The 26731-nt window shown below is 33.0% G+C and overlaps 1 protein-coding gene across 2 annotated transcripts in view; it reads left to right on the top strand.

Moving 5' to 3' along the window:
• The window catches only part of LOC115216771, an 86343-nt gene that overhangs the window by 38508 nt on the left and 21104 nt on the right, over positions 1-26731 (top strand). For both annotated transcript variants that reach the window (XM_036506399.1, XM_029786339.2), the window contains exons 4-10: positions 2300-2444; positions 4190-4277; positions 12821-12927; positions 15567-15719; positions 17660-17744; positions 20314-20414; positions 23645-23779. In XM_036506399.1, the coding sequence (XP_036362292.1) occupies positions 2300-2444; positions 4190-4277; positions 12821-12927; positions 15567-15719; positions 17660-17744; positions 20314-20414; positions 23645-23779 (814 nt within the window). The remainder of the gene's footprint in view (positions 1-2299; positions 2445-4189; positions 4278-12820; positions 12928-15566; positions 15720-17659; positions 17745-20313; positions 20415-23644; positions 23780-26731) is intronic.

Genomic DNA, 26731 nt, shown 5'->3' with positions numbered 1-26731 from the left:
ACAATAATTTCATTATTATTATTATTATTATTATTATTATTATTATTATTATAATAAACTAGGAGTAAAAACGTTCAAATGGTACTGCATGAGAGTGGGACTCATGCAGCCATTTCATTTTTCCCTTTTATATCACATTTTTCTCATTTTCATTCGTTTTATGTTTTTTGTCCCCACTGTGGCGTTCTGTGTGTCCTTGTGCTGTCCCCTCTGTGTAAAAGCTTTAGTGCTTAATAAAAGAATTCAAGCAGTTCACTGTGAGCTGTTGGCAAGGAGCATTTAATCTCGTGTAACAGTAATTGTAGTGCACTGTATGAATACTTTCTTTCCCCCTGCTTCATTAAATTATTTATCAAACACCAGGATATATAACATACATACATACATACATACATTCATACATACCACTACATCACATCACATCACACTTTGAAGGCTATGCATTTGCAATCCAGGAACAGGAGATTGCCACAAAGTACCTGTTGAATAAGAGAGACAGTAACGCTCTTGTAATCCCATGGTGCAACTGCATGTGTAGGCTATGTCATGTTTCTATGGAAGACATCACACATGTGATTAGCAGATGTCCTAAAATGTTGTCACAGTACTACCTCCCAATGCAGCACAATTTACAATACCATCCGCACAAAGGCTGTCCTGAAATAAACTTTGAAAATCCCTGTTATGGAATACATTCATAAACACCAACTCAAGGAATACTGGTGGAATATTCCCATCAAAACTTCAGTCGAATATAAACATAACAGGCTGGATATTGTTGATTGGGACAGAGGGGCAAAGGTATGTACCCTCATAGAGGTCAACTGCCCTATAGATATAAATATCTCTTTGAAAATCAAAGAAAAAGAGGATATCTATGGACAACTGCTTCAAAACTTCCAGCTTCTATATCCAGACTATGAATTCATATTCATATCAATAATAATTAGAGCACTACGTTTTGTTAGTAATCTGGATAAACTGGGATTTTCAGAAAGAGAAATCAACCAGTTAATTCATACATTACAAATGCAATCTGTGAGTGGAACAGTAAAAATATGCAAGACTTTTCTCAAGTTCCAAATGTGAATTTGTTAACTACATCCCAAAGATGGAGCCTTGTATCTTTGTTGGAAACAGGCTCCGCTCAGTGGAAGATTTGTAATAATTAAAAAATAGAAGAGACATACATACATATATTTAGACTGATGCATCAAAAGAATATTGGTGGTGCTTAAAAATTACAACAGCCACCAAGTTAAAACACAACTGGCTGAGCCATAAGAAAAAATATGCCCTCTTGTGGAAATAAGTTACTCTCTGGACACCAATGTGACCACGAAAATACAAGAGGATATCCATGGACTGCTGATAAGGAGTTTGCAAACCCAGTACACAAAATGCACTTTCAGCTTCCTACCTCTTTTGGCTGAACTTGGATTCTTGGGGAGAGGATGCAAATCCTTAATTCATATGCTACAAATGATCAGACACATAGTATCTGGAACAATAAAAATCTGCAAAACTTCTTAATATTTAAAGGATGACAAACAAAAGAATGTGCTTTCCTTCACAACCTTGCTACCAAGCTGAGGGCCAATAAAAATTAACTTTAAAATTAAAAAAATAAACATCCATCCATCCATTCATCCTTACATACATACATACATACATACATACATCATTATATTATTATGGCTGCCCCCTCGTTATCGAGTATGGCCATTGCACGAAGCTTAACTGTTACAGGTGCTGTGATCGAATGTGACTTTTTAGCCCAGCTAAAGATCTACAATGTCTTGTACAAAATTGGCAACTAAAACCTTTACTGGTAATAGCCGGCTGTAGTTGTAACTGGGCTTCATGTACCTTTGCATGTTGTTTAAGTCCTCCTGCCGAATTACACTCTCTTCCACATGCCCGACATATGATTAGTATGGTGTGTTACACCACCACCATACATACATACATACATACACATACATACATACATACATACATACATACATACATACATACATACATATATACATACATACATTAGTGTGTATGAGTGTGATGTTCCTTTTCATTGATTAATTTAGGCCATATTTTGAAAACCCTTATTAGTTGTAATGCATATGTCTCATATTTTGAAGTGAATATCTAAACTGGGTCACAGATTACTGGCACCATCATAGAAATTCAGTCATCCATCAGCCTTTGAAATTTACACACACACACACACATATCCATGTTTTTTCCTTCTGATATTCATCTAAAACTGATACTAAAAGATAGATTTATTATCTCATTTTAGGATGGCGGCAAAGGCAACTTAGGAACTGTAATAGAGCAGAAAAACTCAAATGGATGGGTCCCAGTGAAATGGGATGCTGGACACACGAACCTCTATCGAGTTGGTTACGACAATAGTTGTGATTTGATTATTGTTGGTCACAATTGTATGTCCATTGTTTTGAAACTTTCATAATCTTGATTATCTTTATTGTCAAGCTTTGTGGTCATCTTTATTATCTTCATTATCATCATTTTCCTCGTCAACATCAAAGCTTTATCATCATTGTTGACAAAATCAAAAGATTAAAATATGTCGTGGTCATCTTTATCATCTTCATTATCATCATTTTCCTCATCAACATCAAAGCTTTATCATCATTGTTGACAAAATCAAAAGATTAAAATATGTCGTGGTCATCTTTATCATCTTCATTATCATCATTTTCCTCGTCAACATCAAAGCTTTATCATCATTGTTGACAAAATCAAAAGATTAAAATATGTCGTGGTCATCTTTATCATCTTCATTATCATCATTTTCCTCGTCAACATCAAAGCTTTATCATCATTGTTGACAAAATCAAAAGATTAAAATATGTCGTGGTCATCTTTATCATCTTCATTATCATCATTTTCCTCGTCAACATCAAAGCTTTATCATCATTGTTGACAAAATCAAAAGATTAAAATATGTCGTGGTCATCTTTATCATCTTCATTATCATCATTTTCCTCGTCAACATCAAAGCTTTATCATCATTGTTGACAAAATCAAAAGATTAAAATATGTCGTGGTCATCTTTATCATCTTCATTATCATCATTTTCCTCGTCAACATCAAAGCTTTATCATCATTGTTGACAAAATCAAAAGATTAAAAATGTCGTGGTCATCTTTATCATCTTCATTATCATCATTTTCCTCGTCAACATCAAAGCTTTATCATCATTGTTGACAAAATCAAAAGATTAAAATATGTCGTGGTCATCTTTATCATCTTCATTATCATCATTTTCCTCGTCAACATCAAAGCTTTATCATCATTGTTGACAAAATCAAAAGATTAAAATATGTCAAAGGAACAGTAATAACTTGTTAACTAGTTATTACTTCTTTGTTGGTTCATAACATCCTCTGTTATTTTAATTACTGTTCTCGTTGTCATAATTATCTTCACTACTGCTTTCATGTTCCATTTATAAACTCTATCAACATCACACTACCTTTTAACTCATAGGATAACGAGTGCAGATAACTGGAGCGGAATTTTGAGACTTACGTAGTTACTAAATGTGAAGTCTGTGTCTTCAAATACTTTACATCAATTATAGATATATTTTAAAATTATATGTTGCAAGAATATAAACATCAGGAAAAAATTTAAGTGTTGTAAGCCATTGTCACACAGTACATATACAGAACAATATTCTTACTATGAATGGCAAAATGCTACTTTTGCAGGAGTTCCTAAATCCACACACCATATTTTCTCAGAACACCATCATTCACAAAATGTTCTTAGACACATAATTATTTTACAGTCAGTAACATAGTTACAACTTTGTAAAAATAAAAATAATGCAAAGATTGTACTTCGGCTTATAAAACTCAGTGTCATTTTTCTTGGCAAAAATTCAATTTAATAACTGACAGCAAGTAAGAGATGAATCTTTGAATTTTGGTGATTTAGATAGTGATATAAAATCCCATCATTCCATTTGTAATTACCGTTTGATCATAGTAATAGGAATATCAATGTACGCATGTTATTGAATACCAGCCTTTGGCTCATTTACAGCAAATGTACCCGCTTAACCATTACCAACTACTTTGCATCTAGAATCAAATCTTTTTTTTTTCTTTTGTTCATTCATTATTGAGATTCTCTTCTCTTCTCTTCTCTTCAACAGATACTCAATGTGTTGTCCAACCACAAAACGATACACTCGACACTTCACTTATTTTCCCGAGCGACAAAATACCCTTAATTTCAAGTGTGTGAGTAAAAATCATTGTACTTAATTCAATTAAATCTCATAATGAAGTCACATAAGCTCATTTCCTAATGATCTCTAGTTATCTTCCTGTGTAATAATGTATGATATATATAGTACAATATTGATATTGAAAGTAGTGTATTAAGGGAAGGGAAAAAATAGAATTAATATTTTTGATTTTCTTCGGCTCTATGATTTTTTTCTTCTTGATACAAGAAAAAAGAAATTGGAAAAATTTTGACCGAAACAGAAAAAAACTTAACAAAAAATATAGAAAGTGAAAGAAAAGTTGTTTTCAAAACCCAAAAGATGTTTTTTAGCTGAGGTGTAATTTTATAATTAAAACAAATTCAATATTTAAATTTTGGAACACAAAAACTTAACATGTTATCTGGTGCATGGCCAAATTCAAATGGGTAGAAGACCTAAAACAAATGTTTTTGTGTGTGTGTGTGTGTGTGTGTGTGTGTGTGGTTGGGCCTTTAATAGCCAGGGGTCTATTTCAGTTCAATCATAGAAAGGAATTTAAATGCCTATCAGCCATCCCTCTCATTCTCTCTCTTTCTCTCTTGCTTCCTCTCTCCCTTGCTCAACGTGTCAAATTTAAGTATCTTAATTTACTCATTGAGGTTGTTGCTGTTTCAGTGGCCCAGTAGGTATTGGTGTTGAGAAGCAGTAATACAGCACATATGTGGTGGTTTCAAATCTCTTCCAGAAATTGCATGAGATCTAGTTTAAATTTTGTATTTGAGCAACAAAATTTCTTTCATCAATTTCTTTCTCTTAAGCATGACATACTATTCAGGTACATACAAAAAACAATTTGGTGTGTTAATATTATTGATAAGTAGCATTTCTCCCTTTTTTAAAAGTAAATAACCACCTTATATTTTCATTTATTTTCCACAAATACACAAATTCCTCATAGAAGTATGTGTAATATAATTTTTTTAATCAATCTAATAGTTTTTCTGCATATTCGAATGTATCTGTTAGTGTATTGAAATGCTACTAAACAGCATTAATATTTCTTTAAAATTATTATTGAAAATTTTCTTCATAACTGAATGATAATGCAGTTCTTTTAAATTTTACTTTACATGTATACCCTCCACCATTAATTGATCTTAACAAGTAAAGATATATGAATATTTATGAGAGAACCTGTAATTAATTCCTGCCCTATAGTTACCTAAGTATACAATATAGCTTATTCTTTTTTAGCCATAACTTTAAAAATATTAAAATCTGCACATACACTTTTTATCATAAATCCTTAATCACTTATTGATCTAACTATAATCTTATTTCGTTATTTTTTCCCCCAGCAAATTTATTTCTCTCTATATTCTTAATTTTTCATTTTCTTTCACATCCCTCCTGATTTCTTATCTTTCCTCTTCAATTCAGTCTTTTTACTTAATCTCTTCTCAATATCTTACCTTTATTACATTATGTCTCACAAGCCTTAAACATCTACATAGTCTCTTAAATGGTTGTATAATATCCATCTAAACACATAAACGTCTTTTTTTAAATCTCCAATAAGTTTTTAGAAAGTTTTGATTGGCTAATACTTCACACTATTACTCCATTGGTGTCCCCTCTTACTTTTCTAACAAACTAATGTTTATATTACATAGATACTCAACACATGAATATATAGTCCTAATACATCTTATCTAGAAAGCTTTTTACCACCAACTTGTATTCCTGAGAGAAAAATATGTAAGCATTAGCTTTTTGAAAGACGTGGCCCTGAAGATATCTAGATACTTCGTTATTTTTTCTATCTAAAACTATTAACATGTCCCAATATTCCGAAGCACTGTTTACATAGTGACCTGATTGAAACATGTGTAGACACCTCTTATACATATTGTATTTTATTTTACATAAATGCATGTTCATTTAAATTTTATTTGTATTAAGCTATTTGCTATGTTCATATTGTGATATGAATAAAATAAGTATCCACAATATTTTTCTCCTTTTTCTTATAGCAATATATATATATATATATAATATATATATATATATAAGAAAATAGTAAAGTGTGAAAAAACGACAGAAGGCTTAAATGTTAAAAAATATATATATTTGTGTCAAAATGTCTGGAGAATATTGGAAAAATTTTTTTTCCTTTCCTTAAAATGACATAATTTAAAAAATTTTTAAAGAAATTACCGTTTCGCGTGTAGCTTTTCAAATTCTTGTGACGTTATGTTTATATTGCATGGAATTATCGTTGTTTTTATTTCCAGGAGATTTCTAAATAAGGGGAGGTAGTGAGTGATTTTTTCCGGTGTAGGGGAGATAATCGCTTAAAAATTTTTTTTCCCTTTTCCTTGTTAATTTCTCTGTGTCAGTATGTTCGGATGGTTGAGTCTGGGTTTGTACTTTTCAATGAAGAATGTTTCCTTGTTCAGTCTCATTTGTGTTGATGATCCGAAAGCACATTGGTAAAATGGGAAGATTAAAAATTGTGGCAGTAGTTGCTTTGCGCATTCTCAATGTGCTCACTAAAAGGTATCATTCTATATTTGGGAATGCAATCTGTTGTCGATGCAGTGTGCATCTGCGCACACTGCATCGACAACAGATTGCATTCCCAGAATATAGAATGATACCTTTTAGTGAGCACATTGAGAAATGCGCAAAGCAACTACTGCCACAATCTTTAATCTTCCCATTTTACCAATGTGCTTTCGGATCATCAACACAAATGAGACTGAACAAGGAAACATTCTTCATTGAAAAGTACAAACCCAGACTCAACCATCCGAACATACTGACACAGAGAAATTAACAAGGAAAAGGGAAAAAAAATTTTTAAGCGATTATCTCCCCTACACCGGAAAAAATCACTCACTACCTCCCCTTATTAGAAATCTCCTGGAAATAAAAACAACGATAATTCCATGCAATATAAACATAACGTCACAAGAAATTTGAAAAGCTACACGCGAAACCGGTAATTTCTTTAAAAATTTTTTAATTATGTCATTTTAAGGAAAGGAAAAAAAATTTTTCCAATATTCTCCAGACATTTTGACACAAATATATATATTTTTTAACATTTAAGCCTTCTGTCGTTTTTTCACACTTTACTATTTTCTTATATATTCACCACGTGCTTTACCAAACAAACTTTCTTATCTATATATATATATATATATATATATATATTATATATATATATATATAAGAAAATAGTAAAGTGTGAAAAAACGACAGAAGGCTTAAATGTTAAAAAATATATATATTTGTGTCAAAATGTCTGGAGAATATTGGAAAAATTTTTTTTCCTTTCCTTAAAATGACATAATTTAAAAAATTTTTAAAGAAATTACCGGTTTCGCGTGTAGCTTTTCAAATTTCTTGTGACGTTATGTTTATATTGCATGGAATTATCGTTGTTTTTATTTCCAGGAGATTTCTAAATAAGGGGAGGTAGTGAGTGATTTTTTCCGGTGTAGGGGAGATAATCGCTTAAAAATTTTTTTTCCCTTTTCCTTGTTAATTTCTCTGTGTCAGTATGTTCGGATGGTTGAGTCTGGGTTTGTACTTTTCAATGAAGAATGTTTCCTTGTTCAGTCTCATTGTGTTGATGATCCGAAAGCACATTGGTAAAATGGGAAGATTAAAAATTGTGGCAGTAGTTGCTTTGCGCATTTCTCAATGTGCTCACTAAAAGGTATCATTCTATATTCTGGGAATGCAATCTGTTGTCGATGCAGTGTGCATCTGCGCACACTGCATCGACAACAGATTGCATTCCCAGAATATAGAATGATACCTTTTAGTGAGCACATTGAGAAATGCGCAAAGCAACTACTGCCACAATCTTTAATCTTCCCATTTTACCAATGTGCTTTCGGATCATCAACACAAATGAGACTGAACAAGGAAACATTCTTCATTGAAAAGTACAAACCCAGACTCAACCATCCGAACATACTGACACAGAGAAATTAACAAGGAAAAGGGAAAAAAAATTTTTAAGCGATTATCTCCCCTACACCGGAAAAAATCACTCACTACCTCCCCTTATTTAGAAATCTCCTGGAAATAAAAACAACGATAATTCCATGCAATATAAACATAACGTCACAAGAAATTTGAAAAGCTACACGCGAAACCGGTAATTTCTTTAAAAATTTTTTAAATTATGTCATTTTAAGGAAAGGAAAAAAAATTTTTCCAATATTCTCCAGACATTTTGACACAAATATATATATTTTTTAACATTTAAGCCTTCTGTCGTTTTTTCACACTTTACTATTTTCTTATATATTCACCCACGTGCTTTACCAAACAAACTTTCTTATCTATATATATATATATATATATATATATATATATTACATATACATATATTTATACACACACACACACATATATTTTTTTTTCTCTGGTGAAGGCCAGTTTATGGGGTTACCCTGGGTTTGCTGTCCATAAAGGGTTTAACTTTATGGCATATCATCAAACCCCAAGATTTGTTGGCCAAAGACTTCTTTAAATATGGAAGGGAATTTTTCCCCTCCATATTTTAAAGAAAACTTAGGCCAACAAGTCTTGGAGTTTGATGAGATCCAGAGATGCTCAATATAGAAAACATTTAGAAGTACTCAAATGATTTGAACTTATATTACAAAATTTTTATCGAAGACTGAGTCCACGGGGTTAAGCATGGCTATAAGAGAAATCAAGGTGAGCTGATGTAGAGATAATGATGCAAATAAACAAATAAATTATTGGACTTGACATATAATATATACATATACATGTAAGTATATATATGGATATATAGAGAGAAACAAAAATGAAATTATTCAGAAGATTAAAAAAGGCTGGATTTACAGTAATGTTTATATGCATCCTCTACTGGTTGCATATTCTTGACTTTTTGCACATTCCATCTGCCAACATTACAACTATAACATAGTTCCAAGCCTCCAGAAACAGCTGTCAGTCCTGAAATATCATGCTCTCTCCCCATATTTTTCTGTATCTTTTGTACTTCATGTAAATCTGTTCTATAAATATGTATATACATAAACATGAACATTCCTTTTCTCAATATTTTCAATTTTTGTTTTCTTTTTAAAATTTTTTTTTGACAAAGAAATACTGTCATGTCTACATTGCAACATTTTTTTAAGTAGACACTACCTGTCCTCTTTTAAATTGCATATACATGTTTTATAGTATATGTAAAATCTGAAATAAGAAAGGAAACAAATAATGAAATATTTTATTTTTGTATTTAAACAGCTTGCACAAAACAGTCTTTTACAAACCAATAACTGTAATATAGTTAGCTTTGTCAAGGATCACTTCTGTTTCATAGGTCTCAATCTGATCTTTGAATTGAAGACTTGAATAAAAATATTCTGCACTTGTCCTGCTGTGGCTAAGACATTTCTCCCAATTTTAAAAATAAGTAAGACCCAAGAGAAATAACAATAAATTCATAGAAGTATTTCAATGGATACCAGAAATGAAAACTCGGGGAAAAGTTATCTGAAGAAATTTCTAAATATCAAACTATTTTACAATGTCAAAACAACCAAGCACTAATGATAGTACACAAACTGTGGGAGCTTCTAGCAATCTTTAACCTGCTTTTGACTCTTTTGATACAGGTGATCATTATGGAGGCCATTATTGTAAAACAAGAAGAGAGAGAACAAAAATATGAACCAAGAAACAAACTCAATGATTTTAATTAATATATTGACCTCACAAACTAGCCTATAACAATTGATAATAATTTCCTTCAGAATGTAGGGTTTACAAGGAGCAAAACAGATGTTTCTCAAATATTTATTTTGAGAAAATGATTGAAAATAGACAAATAGTGGCTAGTTTACATAATGAACAAAAGTTGTACGAGGTCTGAGCAATAAGTATCTGGACTGTTACTATAGTAACGAAGCTAAAGCATGGAGAGTGAAGCCGCTTGGCACAGGTTGACCTTGAATTTTGCTGTGCATGTGCACCAAGTTTTATCATTCTAGCTTACGTACACTGTTTACTGCAGTGCTTAGAAGGGAGATGTATAGCATGTGATCATCGCATTGACCATGACAGAGAAAGTTGAGCAGAGAATCTGCATCAAATTTTGCCAAAAGCTTGGTGATACCTGCTCAGAGGCCTATGCAAAGTTTTCAAAAAGTTTTCATTGTTCTCAACACAATCAAGATCTTGTGCAACTGAAACCCAAATGTCTTTTTGGTTAGCTGAAAGCAGGTTTGGCACAAACTTGGCAGACACGCATCTCATACCCAAATCTTCAGTGATAATGGACTGAACTGAACCATAACTAATCTGCACATCCTCTGATAACTCACGGATGGTGATTCGACGATTTCCCCTCACAGCTGCACGCACATCTGTGACGTTTTTCTCAGTCTCCCAGAACATTCGTCAATATTGACATTTCTTTGGCCATCTCAGAAACATCTGAACCGCTTGTACACTTGTATGCAGCTCATACACTCCTCTCCATGCACTTTCTGCAACTTTGCATAGGCCTCTGTGCAGGTATCGCCATGACAACTTTCTCGGTCGTGGTCAATATGATGATCACATGCTACACACCTTCCTTCCAAGCACTGTTGTAAAAACAGTGGAAGTGAGCTAGAATGTTAAAACTTAGTGCACATGACTTGTCTGAGAAAATAATATTCTTCCACTGCTCTAGAGAACAATTCTGTAGGATTTTACTCCACTCTAAATGCTTTGCAATATTTGTTTTTGAAAGTAGTGGTTTTCTGATTGCAGCCTTCCTGTGAAATCTGGTTTTGAGCAGCTCCTGGCAAACAGTTTTTGTGGAAACTGGGTTCTCAAGGTGGTCATTAAGCTCTGCAGTAATTTTGGAAGCTGTACTTTTGTGATCCTTTCTAACGATTCATATGAGTCCAATGGTCCCAGTCTGAAAGTTATGATTTTCTTCTGGAGTTTTGTTTCCATGAGGAGGTTTTTCCCTCTTTCTCAAAGGCTGTCATTACTTTCGAGACAGTACTTCTTGATACACCAAATATTTCTGCTGTTTTCATTATGTTAGCACCTGCCATACAAGCACCAACAATTTGACTTCTTTGAAAGGCTGATAGATCTGTCATTTTAATGAATTTTAATTATCTTTTTCTGATGATATCTGAAAAGAAACAGTGATTTTAGCAAACATATTAAGCAACACTAATAATAAATAAAAAAACATAAAAATAAACAAGCTTTTGACGGTTTCATAGATATTTCAAAATTATGATGCTATGACTATGCTAGGTGTTTCCATTATTTTGTCCAACACCTGTATGTGGTAGCCTACTTTAACGTTGATTCAGCTGTCTATTCATTCATCATGAAATGATCCCTGTTCCTTTTCAGGATTTGTGCTAGCTTTCTTTCAGTTACCAGAATTGAATCTCTTTTTTAACATCTAGTAGCTACCATCTCCAACAAAGTTTGCCCAATTTCCCTGAATATTCCTGTTTGACCATCACTACTGGTGTTTTTGCCTTTATTTGTTGGCTATATGATGATACTGGTATCACTCTGCAGAGTTTTTAGTATCATTTTTTTCTCTTCTGATGTTCAATTTTGGTAGATTTTACTTTCCCATGGCATAACTTATCATTTTGTATCTTAAGTATTTTGAAAGTTACCTCCTTAATTAGGGCAATCACATCTAAGTATAGATCTCATTTGATGGTTGATAGAAATTTGAAACCTTTTTTTTAAATACTTTTCTCAGAGGTACTTGACTGAATAACCAATGTTTTCACAAGTAAATGATGAAGCTTGTATTGCCAAACATTTATATTTCAAATCGCTCTAGTTTTCATATTTGGTATGCTTTGACTCAATCAAATTTTTGTTTGTATGTTTTGTCCTAATATTGCTGGGTTCTATTTCTATCCACATCTAATATTATTTGGTCTAGGAATTATTTTTTCAGTTAGAGAATTCAGTAGTGAGGATGGATTATTTCCCTAACAGTATTCTAGGCATATACAATGCAATGAAAACAAATTGCACCTGTGATTTGAACCAATCATTCAGTTCAAGATACCAAGAACAGATAGCCGAAAAAGGTCAGAGGGTACAATATTATGACTGCAGGATCAAAGTTCTGAATAAATCAGTGTTTTTTTTTGTATAACCTTTTTTATCCATTTTGTCTTTCATCTTGATCATTGCTTATTAACTTATGCTTTTTCTTGGAGAAACCCACCTAAGCAGTATTTATTCAATTTTATATACAAAATTTAGTCATGCATGCTGTTTGCCAGATCTATAATCAAAAATATTCAAATCATAATTAAACCCATTATTTTTGTTTTCAGATGCAGTGTATCTAGGATTACATTATTATAAGTGTTCATTTTTTGAGATGGTCAAGTGTGATTTGAGGGTGATTTGATTGCTCTATCTAGTAGGCCAAGTGGGTCAATTAGAGATCATTTCACTACCTTATGGTATTAATGTATGTTATCCAAAATTAGAGTATTATTCAGGAAATTCATTTACTTCCAGATTCCACTACTGTCAAAAAAAACTCGTAAGTTCAAGGAGCGACAGAATTATTTCCTTCACACTCTTGTGGTATAGTGAAGTTTCATGCAATATAACAGTTTATGAGGGTAAGTATGCCATATATTATACAGCAATGTATGTTCTACATATACATTAGTGTTTCAGGCAGTCAAATCAGTGAAGTGTTGAACAAACAATCAAAAGTGTGATGGCTCATACTTCCTCACTGGTATTGTGCTCTATCCATCATCAGTATGCTTAATTCTTTCTTGCCCTGGACATTTAGCTGCACATAAGTCTTATGTATAAACAGTTTAAAACTAAAGGATCAAGAACACAATAAATTTTAAGCTTTTTCATTAGAAAAAAAAAAGCAAAGACCAACCACATCAGTACTTCTTTTCAGATCAAAATTTTCATTTGTCTCAGTCATATTTGTGTTTATAATGGAATGTGAAGCAGTCCAAATAAAAGTCATCTTACACAAATATGTACAGCCTACTACATTTGTTGCTATAATCATTATCAAAAGCTTAGGCAATCAAATTTAAGTATCATCCTCAGATACACAGCCTGCCACCTTCACTGGGATTAGGATCATATGATCCAAGAGATAAAAGCCACAAGACTGAGCTTTAATCTACATCTAATTGCAATATCTTTGAATAAGATACAGGGGCTATTTTTCATAAAGACTGAATCAAATGAAGCATACAACTATTACTTCTTTTATGAATTACATACACGTACATTCATACATATATACATACATACATATATACATAAATACATACATACATACATACATACACATATATGTATATTATATATATTACATCTAATATAGGATAAAATTTTTTGAAAAAAATTCTATCAATGGCCAGCATATTAAAAAATACCTTTAAAGGTTAAATTTATAAACAACTTATAAACAAGGGCAAAAGAAACAAAATTTCTAATACCAAATATGCCTAAAATAGACACATCGTCAATAACCATATAATTCATCACTATAAGTACGCGTCTCGAAGAAAGCCGACAGAAATTACTAAAAAATTCTGTTATTATCGTATCGGATCCGATTTCAGAGTTAATTCATAAGAACCTTCTCTTCGTCAGCGATAAATGCGGCAAAGAAGTAAATGAAATACTTACTTATACTCATGGAAGAAGCAAACACTAAGTCATGAGCACAATTAAGTACCCCAAATATATCCAAAATAGAAATTCTCCAGAACACCTCGAGACATGTGCAATCGGGCTGAAAACTCTCATAGAGTGAGAGAGTCCAGAAGTGAACACTATTAAATTTACATCTAATATAGGATAAAATTTTTCGAAAAAAATTTTATCAACGGCCAGCATATTAAAAAAATACCTTTAAAGGTTAAATTTATAAACAAGGGCAAAAGAAAAAAATTTCTAATGCCAAATATATATATATATATATATATATATATATATATATATATATACATATACACATGTAGATAAATATAGGGATATACAACTGCTGAAAATATTCAGAAGATAAACACTTATGTACAAACATATAGATATCTATGTATATTGACCAATAAATTGACACTGAGTAAATCTTCACCTTCTGATGAAGTAAGCTGGTTTACAGTATGGTTTGTAGTATGAAATGTTTCTTAACATCTGATTGCAACCAAATCCTCTACCAGTGCGTCTGATGAGTTAAAATGTTTCTATGAGTTAGTGTTGTCAATGTCATTTGTGTAACCACATTCATCAAACTACAACACCTAAGTAACACATTGATTGGTTAAAATAGTGTTCATTAACTTCAGCATGCCGGAGCCAATTGAAAGGTATTTTAAAGGAAAAATTCAGTTGTTTCACAACAGTTTTCAAAAGTGAAGCACATAGCTGTTTGTTAATGCTGAAACTACATAAGCATTTACCTGAAGATTGTTATATAACATGAAAGTACTCGCAATGTTATAATATCTAATGTTGTAAAATTGTAAAAATCCAAAAATGAAATGTGAAAATCAAATTATGTTGGAATTTATTTGACTAATATAATAATATATAATGTCCCTAATATTTGATAGAATCTACAGACAGAATTTAATTTTTTTTATGAATGCCTGTTTTCAAACTGATTACTGTTGCTAAGCAATGAAAACACAATGTGCACATTCTTGTTCAATGGCTACCTCAAACGTTGCCAGTTTTGCATGTGTGTGTCTGCAAGTGTATTCATTCACTGACTGTAAGCAATTGGCTTATCCATACAGTGTTGTTTGTTTCCACTTCTCCACATAGGTATATCTAAACTATTTGTTGTTTGTCAGGCTTTTTGTTGGAGATTACTACTTCACTTGGAAACAAGTGAAAGGTGGTAACAGGATGGGCATTTGATCAAAGAAAACTCTGCTCCAACATACACTCATCTGTCCCATGCAAGCATAGAAAAGCGGAAGTGATGACAAAAATGATGACAATGACAGTTACAATGACATTGATTGCTATTTCTTGGACACCATCTACAAGTGTTTCCATTGATCCCAGTACTTACTTTTAAGTCTGATACTTATTTTAGCTATGTCTTTTCATAATATTGCTAGGTTATAGGAAAGATAACTATAGAAATAGATGCATGGAAACTGACACATATACACATGTATATTTTATATATTTATGCATGCACATATGCCCATAAACTCATATGTACAAAGACTGAAATACAATCTTTTTGTTGTTTTCTTTTTAAAAGGATCTAACAACAAAGGTGAAAATTATGGAAATGCTTGTCAGAATAAAATTGGTACCTACCACTCCAGAAATGATAGCCTTTTTATTGAGTTCTCTTTAGAAAAGGAAACTGATGAAGTAGGATTTATGGCCAGCATCCAAAGTGAAGAACCAGGTAAATAGAGAATTTTTTTTCTGAGATTTTGTTATTTTTGAAAATTCTTTCCTAAGTGTCACCTTTGTGAAGAAATTGGTCATTGTTCCAAGATCACCTGAGAAATTTCTGATATTTTTGAACATGAGACCTAAATAACCACTAGAGAAATTCATGGACAATCCATGGACACTAGGAAAAAAACATCAAGACAGGTCTGGAGTCTATTGAGCAACTTCCTTGATACCAAAATCAGACGCTATCTTCACTCAGACACTTTAAAATAAGAAAGAATAGCCATAGAAGGCACTTTCAAACAACAAGAAATACCAACAACTTGAATCTGTTCCATTTGCTATGGTTTCACTATTCCTTAAGGATTTATTAACCTCAGTTTCATTCCTAATCAAGTTGCAGAAAAAATTGGGGATATCTCTGAGATCTGGAAGACAGAAATATAATCTCTAAACCTGTCAACTAGGTAGTTTGATACAATTTTGGACCTTGTCTTTCTAAAGTTTAAATCATTTTTTTTTCTTTATTTATCTTCTCCCTGATTTTCCTCCAAATTTCCTCCAATATTTGATCTGTAATTTATTTCCAACAAATCTGAGAAAAGGTCATATGCAATAATTTACATTTGTATTTCCATTTTGTGAATTGCCCAATAAAAGGCTCTTCCTAAATTAAAAATAATAATGAAAGACATTTTTTACATACATAGGTACAGAGTACAGTAAAAATATTACACACACACAAACAGAAACTGATTCACTCACAAACATAGAAACTGACTGTGTTTATTGTAATCTGTAAACGTTTGATAGCAACAAATACCTAGCATTGCTTAGATAAATCAGTCCCTGTGTCATCTTACAAAAGTTAGAGAAGCAATCCACCTTAAACAATTTTATTCAGTATAATCAATATAGCTGAAAGGAAACAATTTCTATATGTCACTGTCACTTGATCTTCAAGAAATAGCAGCCAATTCTTCCTTGAATCACAACCTACTGTTTTAAAGATGTAAAATAATACTGAATGATATAGTTTTAAATATGTTATACCTGAAAAGAAAAATCACAGAACAGTTATAGCTGGAATACTTTTTATAGGGCTGAGTTGAGATTAAATCAAAACAAAGTAACAACAATCATTCCTTCAACATGAGTTGTTCCTTTTTTTTTTTTTAATTGTTGAAAGATTTGTGTAATGAGTGAGTGTTATAGTTAGATGAAAAAAATAATCAAACTTAGATTATAATGCTTACTTACAAACAATATTCTTAGTTTACCCAATTTAAGATGGGAAAATGTGTAGGACACTCTTGAATTATCTACTTACAATCATGAGAAAAATAGGACATCTAAAGGTGAGACAGCAAGAACACAGCTTCCAGGAAACTATAGTAATAGAACTAATGAAAAAGTATTTTACAATTACAGGAATTGTTAGAATGAATGTTTTCCAAATTTGTTTGAAATGCTTGTGATTTCCAGTGAATGAATCAGTACATGGTTTTGCCATGTGAATCAATTCAGGAAGAACAACCCTCCAGAGAGTTTACAAGTGCATATAAAAATTTCCTGGTCTTCTTGCTTAATGTTGTCCAAGATACAATATATATCTGGAAAAAAAGAAGAGATGGCCAGCCTTGATCAGGGCAAACTTAGTTCTAAACAACAATGTGCTGCAAAAATGATTAATGATTTTAAATGTACAAATTCTGTTGTGTCTGTACACATCTTACACATTTATTTATTGCTATTGTATTTCATGTCTGATGTCAAGATATATTCAGGCACGCACACGCAAGCACGCACACTCACACACGCACACTCACACACACACACACACACACACACACACACACACACACACACACAACACACACACACACACACACACACACACACACGACTGCTTATTCTGTTTATGAATTCATCATTCTTTCATTTCAGAATGTAATGAATCGTACAACAAGTTTATAAGTGGAGGAGAAAGTGGATATATACAACCGCCATATAGCAACATTACATTGATAACGTAAGTTACTGCCAATTTCATTTTTTATGTATTTTAAAATTAATATAATATGCAATCCATCCTTCTACAGCCTGTTATACATGACATATACCATATTCCACTATATTTACAATAATAACACTGATAACAGTAATACATTATTCTTTGCCACAGTATTATTTCATATTTGTCCCTATACAGTTTGTTTATTGCCACTAGTGTTTGATATTGGATTATCTTCTTTGTTGTATTTATCAAGAGCTATTTCCTTGGGCTTAAGCTGTCACTTGTTAGAGAGTGATAGAGAACATATGGGATGTGGAAATATGTGATATGAGAAATTGTATTTTATGAGAGAAGTTATAAAATAGAATGAGTTAGCAAGCCTTTCAAAGTGGTTGTGGCTGTCATTGGATCCTGGTATGATGAGAAATATTTCTGGCACAACTTGCTGTAGTGCATCTGGATTCAATGGTTAATTTTGCAAAACAACCTATAATTTTGTCTAAGGCTGAATGGTACACAGAATGGAAATGACGCTCAGAAATACGGTTGATGTATACAAATTGACCAAAACATCATTGCTTCTAAATAAACATCAATGTGACCCTGTAACGACTGATATTAATAAAGATTCTGAACTAAAACTGATAACTTTGATGAAATTTCTCTTCAGGAGGATAAAAAAAAAAGAACTTGTATGACATTTAAAGAATTTTATTCTAATAAAAGATCTTCAGACACAAGTTAGAATCATTTCCTCATTCTGTATTTTATCAAAAACTATCCAAAAATTAACAATTCCAAATTGGAAGAAAATTAAGTACTAGCACATACCATGCATTCTCATGAAACTTATGAAAGAGACTTCAAGAAGTTTTGAAGATATGTAAATAAGCATAGCCTAATGGTTAGGTTGTTGCATTCACAATCGTGAGATCATGGTTTCAATTCCTAGACTGGCTGTGCATTGCGTTTTTGAGCAAAATATTTCATTTCATGTTGCTCCAGCCTACTCAGCTGTAAATGAGTAATCTTATGGCAGATTGACATACAAGGATGAGATGGTGACTCAGTGACTCAGGAAAATCACCCAAAGGTTTCATGAGCCATGTTGTGTATTCACAACCCATACTGTGAATCCTGGCTGGGTAGGATTGGTTGTTCAACAACATCAAAGGGTGAGGATGATGATGTATTTTTGCCAGCTGTAAAATATAAACCAGAGGTTTTAAACTGTAATTGCCCTTGGTTTGATAGAGAAAGAGGGTGCAAGCAATTTTACAGAGAGAGGTATAGTTAATCTTATTAAGGTAATAAATCAAATCTCTCAGACAGTTATAGTAAGATAATGTGATGTTTTAAATATAAGTCCATTTAAGTATTTTGCCAGAAATAATCTGATTGGATATATATAACTTTATTCTATGTTGAAACACCCTATGAAGATATTCTGATTGATGATTCTAATAGATAGAAAGATTTTGATTGCTTGGTATGGCTTGTATTTGTACAATTGCTAGAGAACTCTGGTTAGAAGTGTTTCTTCATACATAAAGTGATAGGGATAAAGACTTGAATAAAATTAGCATTACAAAAGTTACTACAGTTTTATATTTAAGAGATGAGGAATTATGTACATTATTTACATTTGACGGATATTTGTCCTCATCTTATTTGTTGTTAACACAGCGTTTCGGCTGATATACCCTCCAGCCTTCTTCAGGTGTCTTGAGGAAATTTCGAACCTGGGTTCTCATTCCTAAGGTATTTTCGATGTTATCATTATTATTATTATTATCATCATTATTGTTGTTGTTGTTGTTGTCGTCGTCGTCGTTGTTGTTGTTGTTGTTATTGTTATTGTTCAGGTCACTAACCCCAAGATTCTGAGTTCAAATCCAAGCAGTGACCTGAACAGTAACAATAACAATAATAATAATAATAATAATGATGATGATGATGATGATGATAATAATTATAATAATAATAATAATAATAATAATAATAATAATAATAATGATAACATCGAAAATACCTTAGGAATGAGAACCCAGGTTCGAAATTTCCTCAAGATACCTAAAGAAGGCTGGAGGGTATATCAGCCGAAACGCTGTGTTAACAAGAAACAAGATGAGGACAAATATTCGTCAAATGTAAATAATGTACAAAAGTTACTGTTTTGTTAATGGAGAAGTAATGAAGTTCAGTAAGGTGATCAAGTTTCTACTTACTATAAGAGGTATCAGAATTTATATTGAAACAGACATTTTAGAAGCTGATAATCCCTTCTTTAAAGTTATTGATCTATGTGAAACTGGTGGAATGGTTTGAGGCCAAACCTCCTTAGTTTTTCCAATCCTGGCCTGCTGTTTTCAGCTTTTACCATGGCTAGAGTTTAAAACAGCACTCTCCTGATGTCAGCTATTGATACATACACAAGAAATTCAAATATTTTCTTTTCAAATCATACTTGCACACAAGTAAATACTTATCAGTTGGTTAGAAATATTAATTCTTTTTTCGTTTGCAAATGATTTTCTTCAACAGACTAAAGTTAATTTGCTTATAATTTCTCTCCTTAATGCAGTCCACTAAAATGCCAATGGACCCTAACAACTAACAGCAGTCATGTTTTTCAAATTAATTTGGTTAAGTTTGAAGAGTTGAGTTATCTTGACATCTATGATGGTGAGTTCTATCCAGTATATGTATAATTTCTGTCTTTCATAATGAAACTTATTTGATGCCATTGTTTGACTTCTCTGTCTCAAGTTGACATCAGTGCAACTTTTATATGATGTTAACATTGTAAGATAATTGTGTCTGATGCCGCTGAATCATTTTTTGTGGGGGAGGGGATTTTTAATACCAGTATCATATACGATGACTTGATATTTGTGCTTAGGTTTATATTGTCTAATACAGTGGTTTTCAACCAGGGTTCCGCGGAACCTTAGGGTTCCGCCAGTACAGTCCAGGGGTTCCGCAAGAAGTTACAAAACTGCTAAAATCGGCAGTAATTTTTAATTCTCCTGTGCAGATATGTGTGCATAAGACTATTAAATTATTGCACAGGGACTCCTCGAGCCAGTGGAATGTTTTCTTGGGGTTCCGCTCCAGCAAAAAGTTTGAAAAGTACTGGTCTAATAACTATTTGCAATGTTACCACAGTATGATGATAACGTATTTTCATATAAATATTCTGTTATTGTCTGAGGTGATTTTGTTTCATATCTGACATACCCAATTTGACATTTGGGTTTGAAGTTAACATTGAGGTACAGCTGTCTAATGTTGATATTATTGGTGAGTTATGTTTGACATCTGTGTCTAATGTCAAACAAAACTCTTTAACATCTCTCTATTATCCTTGTATGATGTTATATTGTTTGATATCCATATTTAATTTTAATATCTGCATCTGATGTTGATATCCATTATCCTCTACATCAGACTTAAAGATCTGTTTCTATAAAGATCACCATTATAACATATACTAACATAGGTGCACACCCATACACACGCACACACACTGCCATACATTATACACACACAAACTATTTACCACAGTAGGCAGACTCATATCCATATACACATGTATGCATGCACTACTCATATCTCCTATACACACATACACACTCATAACATGAGTACACCCCTCTATACCACCCTGATATTCACACACAGTGTACACACACATACATATACACAAACGTACGTGCATATACTCACACACAAGAAGCACATGTACCCTTTTAGCGAGTTTTTAGCCCACTAATTTGATATAATATTCAGTCATCCTTCGATAGCTGTAGGAATATATCCAGTGAGGAACAACAACTTGTATAAGTTTTCGAAGACTTCATGTTCATGGGGTATTTATTCCAATCCAGGATGAGAACATTTTTACACAGCTTGTGTATTAACATTCAACAGAACAGAATGGAAGTTGAATAAGAAGAGGTTTTTGTCTTACACAATAAAATATACTTCAATACATGAATTCACATAAAGAATCTTGCAAACCAAATACAAAAACAAAAGATATATATATATACTAGCAAACACTCCCATCCTTTGGATGGTTTAAGTTGCTTTGGTGGTATTTTTTAAACCAAATAATTGAACTACCAAGAAGGTTTAGGAGTAGCACGGCAATCTATGTTTCCAATTAACCTAGGAAAATCAAATTGAAGGTTGGTTATTGTGGAGGTCATTGCACTTTAATGATCATAGAACATATAAGTTTGCAAGCAATGCAAAGTAGAGCTACTGAAGTGTTTTGGGAGTAGATTATGGATAATGGCTACAAAATATAGTTGTTTTACATGAAAGGAAAATTTCTTATCAGAGACAGCCACATAAATGGTGTAATGAAATTCAAGGAAGACGTTGAAACTTCTCCTCTGTGACTTTGCTTTTTTTCAACAGCAAAGGGAGCTTTTTTTTTTTTTTCAGAGAGATATGCTAACAAAAGTCCCTTTATTCTGTCTTCCCACATAGCCCACACATAAACTAACAGTGAATGCTGCATAAAGTTAAATTGGTATGGAGCTTTCTGGAAGATACATATAGCTTTTGCGAGTGGAAGCAAAACTCTTATTTAAAGGTTGATTCTTTGGGATGAGTCATATGTCATTGTTTAAAAAAAGGTTAGAACAACAATGCTAAAACATGTTTGAAACAATGGACAACAGTCGAAATATCATAATGGATGGGTAAATAAGCATTCTTAAAGTGAAACAGCGCATTGGTAGGTAAACAAAGGTACCAACAAATAGAAGAGAGGGAAGGGAACATCACAATTCAAGTAACTAAGAATAGGTAAAGGTAAGCTTGCCAAAGTCTAATGTAGTTTAGATATGGAGAGTAAGATTGTTTGGTATTGGATATTCATCGCATACAGTGTTCCTAGTCTAACCACCTGTAGCAGGTGGACAGTCGAAATAAATAAATAGACAAAATCCTTTCACTGTTATAAAAGGATTAAAAATGTATGGAAGACCCTACATACAAAATGTTTAGTGCATGACCATCCTTGGAACATAAGTAATGTGTGTGTAAAATTTGGTGAAAATCAGTTGAGAATTGTGGGAATCTATGCATTCAGTGTTCCTAGTGAGTTTAATCACCGTCACTGGTGGACAGTGGAAATAAATAGACAAAATCCTTTCACTTTTATAAAAAGATTAAAAACGTATGGAAGACCCTACAGATTATAAAACAGCTTATTAATGCAAATGAATCGGAATCATCTATTGTTGGTTTCCCATCGCTCTAGAGACCTCTATATCGACTTTTTGTAAAATCTAAGTGGCCTTATCTTCGGATCTGGGATATGAAGCAGCTGTGTATAAAATTTTTAAGAAATCAGATGAAAGATGTAGAAGTTATTGAGGTACATTAAATTTTTGTACACACACACACACACAAAAACTTCAATTTCATAGATAATAGGTATATATACACACATACACACACATACACACACATACACACACACACACACCACACACACACACACACACATACATCATCGTCGTCATCGCGATTTAACATCTGTTGTCCATGCTGGCACAGGCTGGACGGTTTGATTAGGCTGGCATGCTGGAAGGTTGCGCCAGGCTACAGTCTGATTTGGTATGGTTTTCTACATACATAGGATGAACCTACACCTCTGTGTTTTCCTGACCAGTGTGCTTACATTTACACTAACATACCTGTCTTACATGTACGGAAAACCCACATTTTCTTTCATGGGCTTATATGTCCCAATATTAGATTATTTTCTTTAGTCAACAGACAGTGATTGCTTATAAGCTTTAAGCTTATAATATATTATTATTATTATTTACAGAATTCTAAAATTCGGCACCACTTTTCAAATCTAGTGAAATATATTTTATATTCTTTTTCAGGAAACACTCTTATTGAGCATCTGGATCATGAAATCCAACAATATACAACAAAGTCTTCCATGCTAGATTTATTCTACAACAAGCCAAATACATTCAGTTCTGGTTTCGTTATCGCTTACAAAACTGTTCCTAAAGGTAACTTGTTTTCATTCTGACAATTCTACTCTAAACATATTTAATCATTTTTGTTAGTAATTTTTGTTATTTAGAGTAAGAAATAGATCATTCAGGATGATTTTGTGTCTTCAAAAATTGGGGTGGTTGATGTGATTGATAGTCATCTTGAACTCCTGGAGGTTGACAATATCAAAACATGTACAAGGACTGTGGGGCAAAGTTCTATAAAGAAAATATTTTATGCAAGTTTTGTGGTGGGTGAGGATGAGAGAGTAAGGATGAAGTGGGAAAGAATAGCAGGGACAACTATTGAGTAGATATGGCAGGAAAAGTTGTTACAGTTGCAGTAAGAGAGACTCCCTTTACTTTCCAACCATGAGTTTTTGCAATCACCTAGATGGCCATTTATAGGATTTAGTATAGAATCATTCCAGGTATATGACTTATTCTCCACAATGTTGAATAAAGTTAATAACTGGTTATAATTGAAGGCTTTCCTGTAACATGCAAGTTGGAATTCTGACAAAGTTATAAACATGTGGTCACCATGAAAAATCATTAGAAATTGCATGGTTTAGTAACTATAATGAAGATATATATTTCATATAAATTGGTAAGATTTACTATTTATTGTGACTATCTGATAGTGGTGAAGTTGAAATATAGTGCAGAGCTCACAGTGGAGAAATGAATTAGAGGTGTGGCAGCTCAGTGAAACAATAAAACACATGAAGTGGATTGAATTTCAGGGATTATTACCAGCTATATCAATACCTTATGTGAAGGCACATAGCTCAGTAGTTAGAGTATTGGGCTCACAATCATGAGGTAGTGAGTTCAATTCCCAGACTGGACTATGTGTTGTGTTCTTGAACAAGACACTTTATTTCACGTTGCTCCAGTTCACTCAGCACAACTGACATTTTCTATCACAAAATGAAGGTCTACAGGCAATCTTAGTTCTCTTGTTGAGGTAGTAGATATCTCCTCCTGGATAACATAGCCTTTTATGTGAAATGTGATGTATCTATCACAGGTCCAGAAGAGGCTGATATTCTCCAGTTTGTTTAATTGTCAGTTGGTGAAGTGAGTATTTCTCCTCCAACTTTTGGCTCAAGTAGGTCAGTCCAGCTTCTCTTGATTTGCATGCAACATTTGTAATTTCAGAACACTACTCAGGAGCTTATCTAATCTCATATGTTATTTTTTTCCCTGTTAATAACAATATGCAATGTACTCACTTCTCTCTCTACAAATTCAGTAGGCATGGTCTGAGTGATACAATATGGCATTCAAGGATATTCTGGAATGACTACAGGCCTTTGCCTCCATCCCTTCCTTTAACATAGTTAAATACCTCATGCTAGTTTCATCAGCCAATACTCATCCTTGCTGGCTTAGGGCATATTGGAAGAAGGTATTAATTTTGGAGTTTTCCTTCCTCTAGATTGACTGCTTTGACCAGAACTAAGGGGCTCAATCTACCCTTACAAAGATCTATTTCACCCATAGATGGAACTCTGACAGGTACTACCATTCCAGGTTAGAATAGTTCTGGGAGTAATGGTAATTAAGGGATGACTTCATACATCCCCACAACTTCAGAACTCTCACACTGGAACCTCGCCACCAAATGCAGTTTTTTAATGCCATACCCAGGACACCAGGAAGAGCATATGGCCATAGAAAACTCTGTTCCATCAGATTGACCTATGTAAGCATGAAAAGGGGACATGAAAATGATGACAGTAATGGCAGCAGCGACAGTGACATTGGCAACAACGATTAAGATGACACCCTTAAGGTACATACAAAATATGTCAGAGCAACAAAGGACCCCTTTAAAGCCAGACCAAATAATTATAGGTTGAGCAATGTTAGCTACAACTACTGTTATGACCACTACATTGCTGTTACTACTATTAATACTTATTTCTTTATTACCCACAAGGGGCTAAACACAGAGGGGACAAACAAGGACAGACATAAGTATTTAGTCGATTATATCGACCCCAGTGCGTAACTGGTACTTAATTTATCGACCCCGAAAGGATGAAAGGCCAAGTCGACCTCGGCATAATTTGAACTCAGAACGTAACGGCAGACGAAATACAGCTACGCATTTCACCCGGCCTGCTAACGTTTCTGCCAGCTCGCCACCTTATACTACTATTAGTACTGCGATAGGACTTCTCCCACCATTATGACCAACTCCTTAATATCAATAGTACCTATAAGGAACACTAGACCACTACTACTGTTTGCTATGCTACTACTACTATAAGCTAACAGCTGTCAGATGGAGACATCAATTACTAACATGTCAATTTGTAAGAAAAATGCAAACTTTCAATAATGCTAGAAGGGATGATTAATTTAATTTAATTCATTTTATCCTTTCTTTTTTTTTATTATATGATTATATTGTCTTAATGATTGAAACCATTAGTAACTTTTGTAAATATTTTTCCCATTATCTCTTTCTGTTTGTAATATACAAGGTATACCCAAAAACTGAATACATGTTTTAATAGCTCACTTAATTTTCATTCATTTTTAGAAATAAGGGGTGTGAGACAAAGCTTTGAACAAAGGAAATTTATCCTAAAGTGATAAGAAAAATTTGAAATAGTCCAACTGCAAAGACAGTTTGCAAGGGAGTTTCAGGCAGATCCACCTACATGACTTATCATCACTTGAATTTGAGATAAGTTTGAAGCAAATGTAAATGTACAGAATGCCATCAAGAAACATTCTGGAAAATCAGTCATTGAGAAGCCCCACAAAGCGAAAAAAGGTACTAGGAATGAATTGCCAACATTCAAGAAAATCTGTACTGCAAGCAAGTCATGAGACAGGAATTTCAAAATCAAGCATCCATATTTCAAAATTCTGTCATTAGAAAAGTTCCTTTCCAAGAATAATTCATGCTCTTAGATGAAGATGGTCCAACCAAAGAAAGATATTTTG

This window comes from Octopus sinensis, linkage group LG10 (assembly GCF_006345805.1).
Source record: "Octopus sinensis linkage group LG10, ASM634580v1, whole genome shotgun sequence".
Taxonomy (NCBI): Eukaryota; Metazoa; Mollusca; class Cephalopoda; order Octopoda; family Octopodidae; genus Octopus; species Octopus sinensis.
The sequence above is the reverse complement of the archived record's forward strand: the minus strand, read 5'-3'. Positions and strand labels throughout refer to the sequence as shown.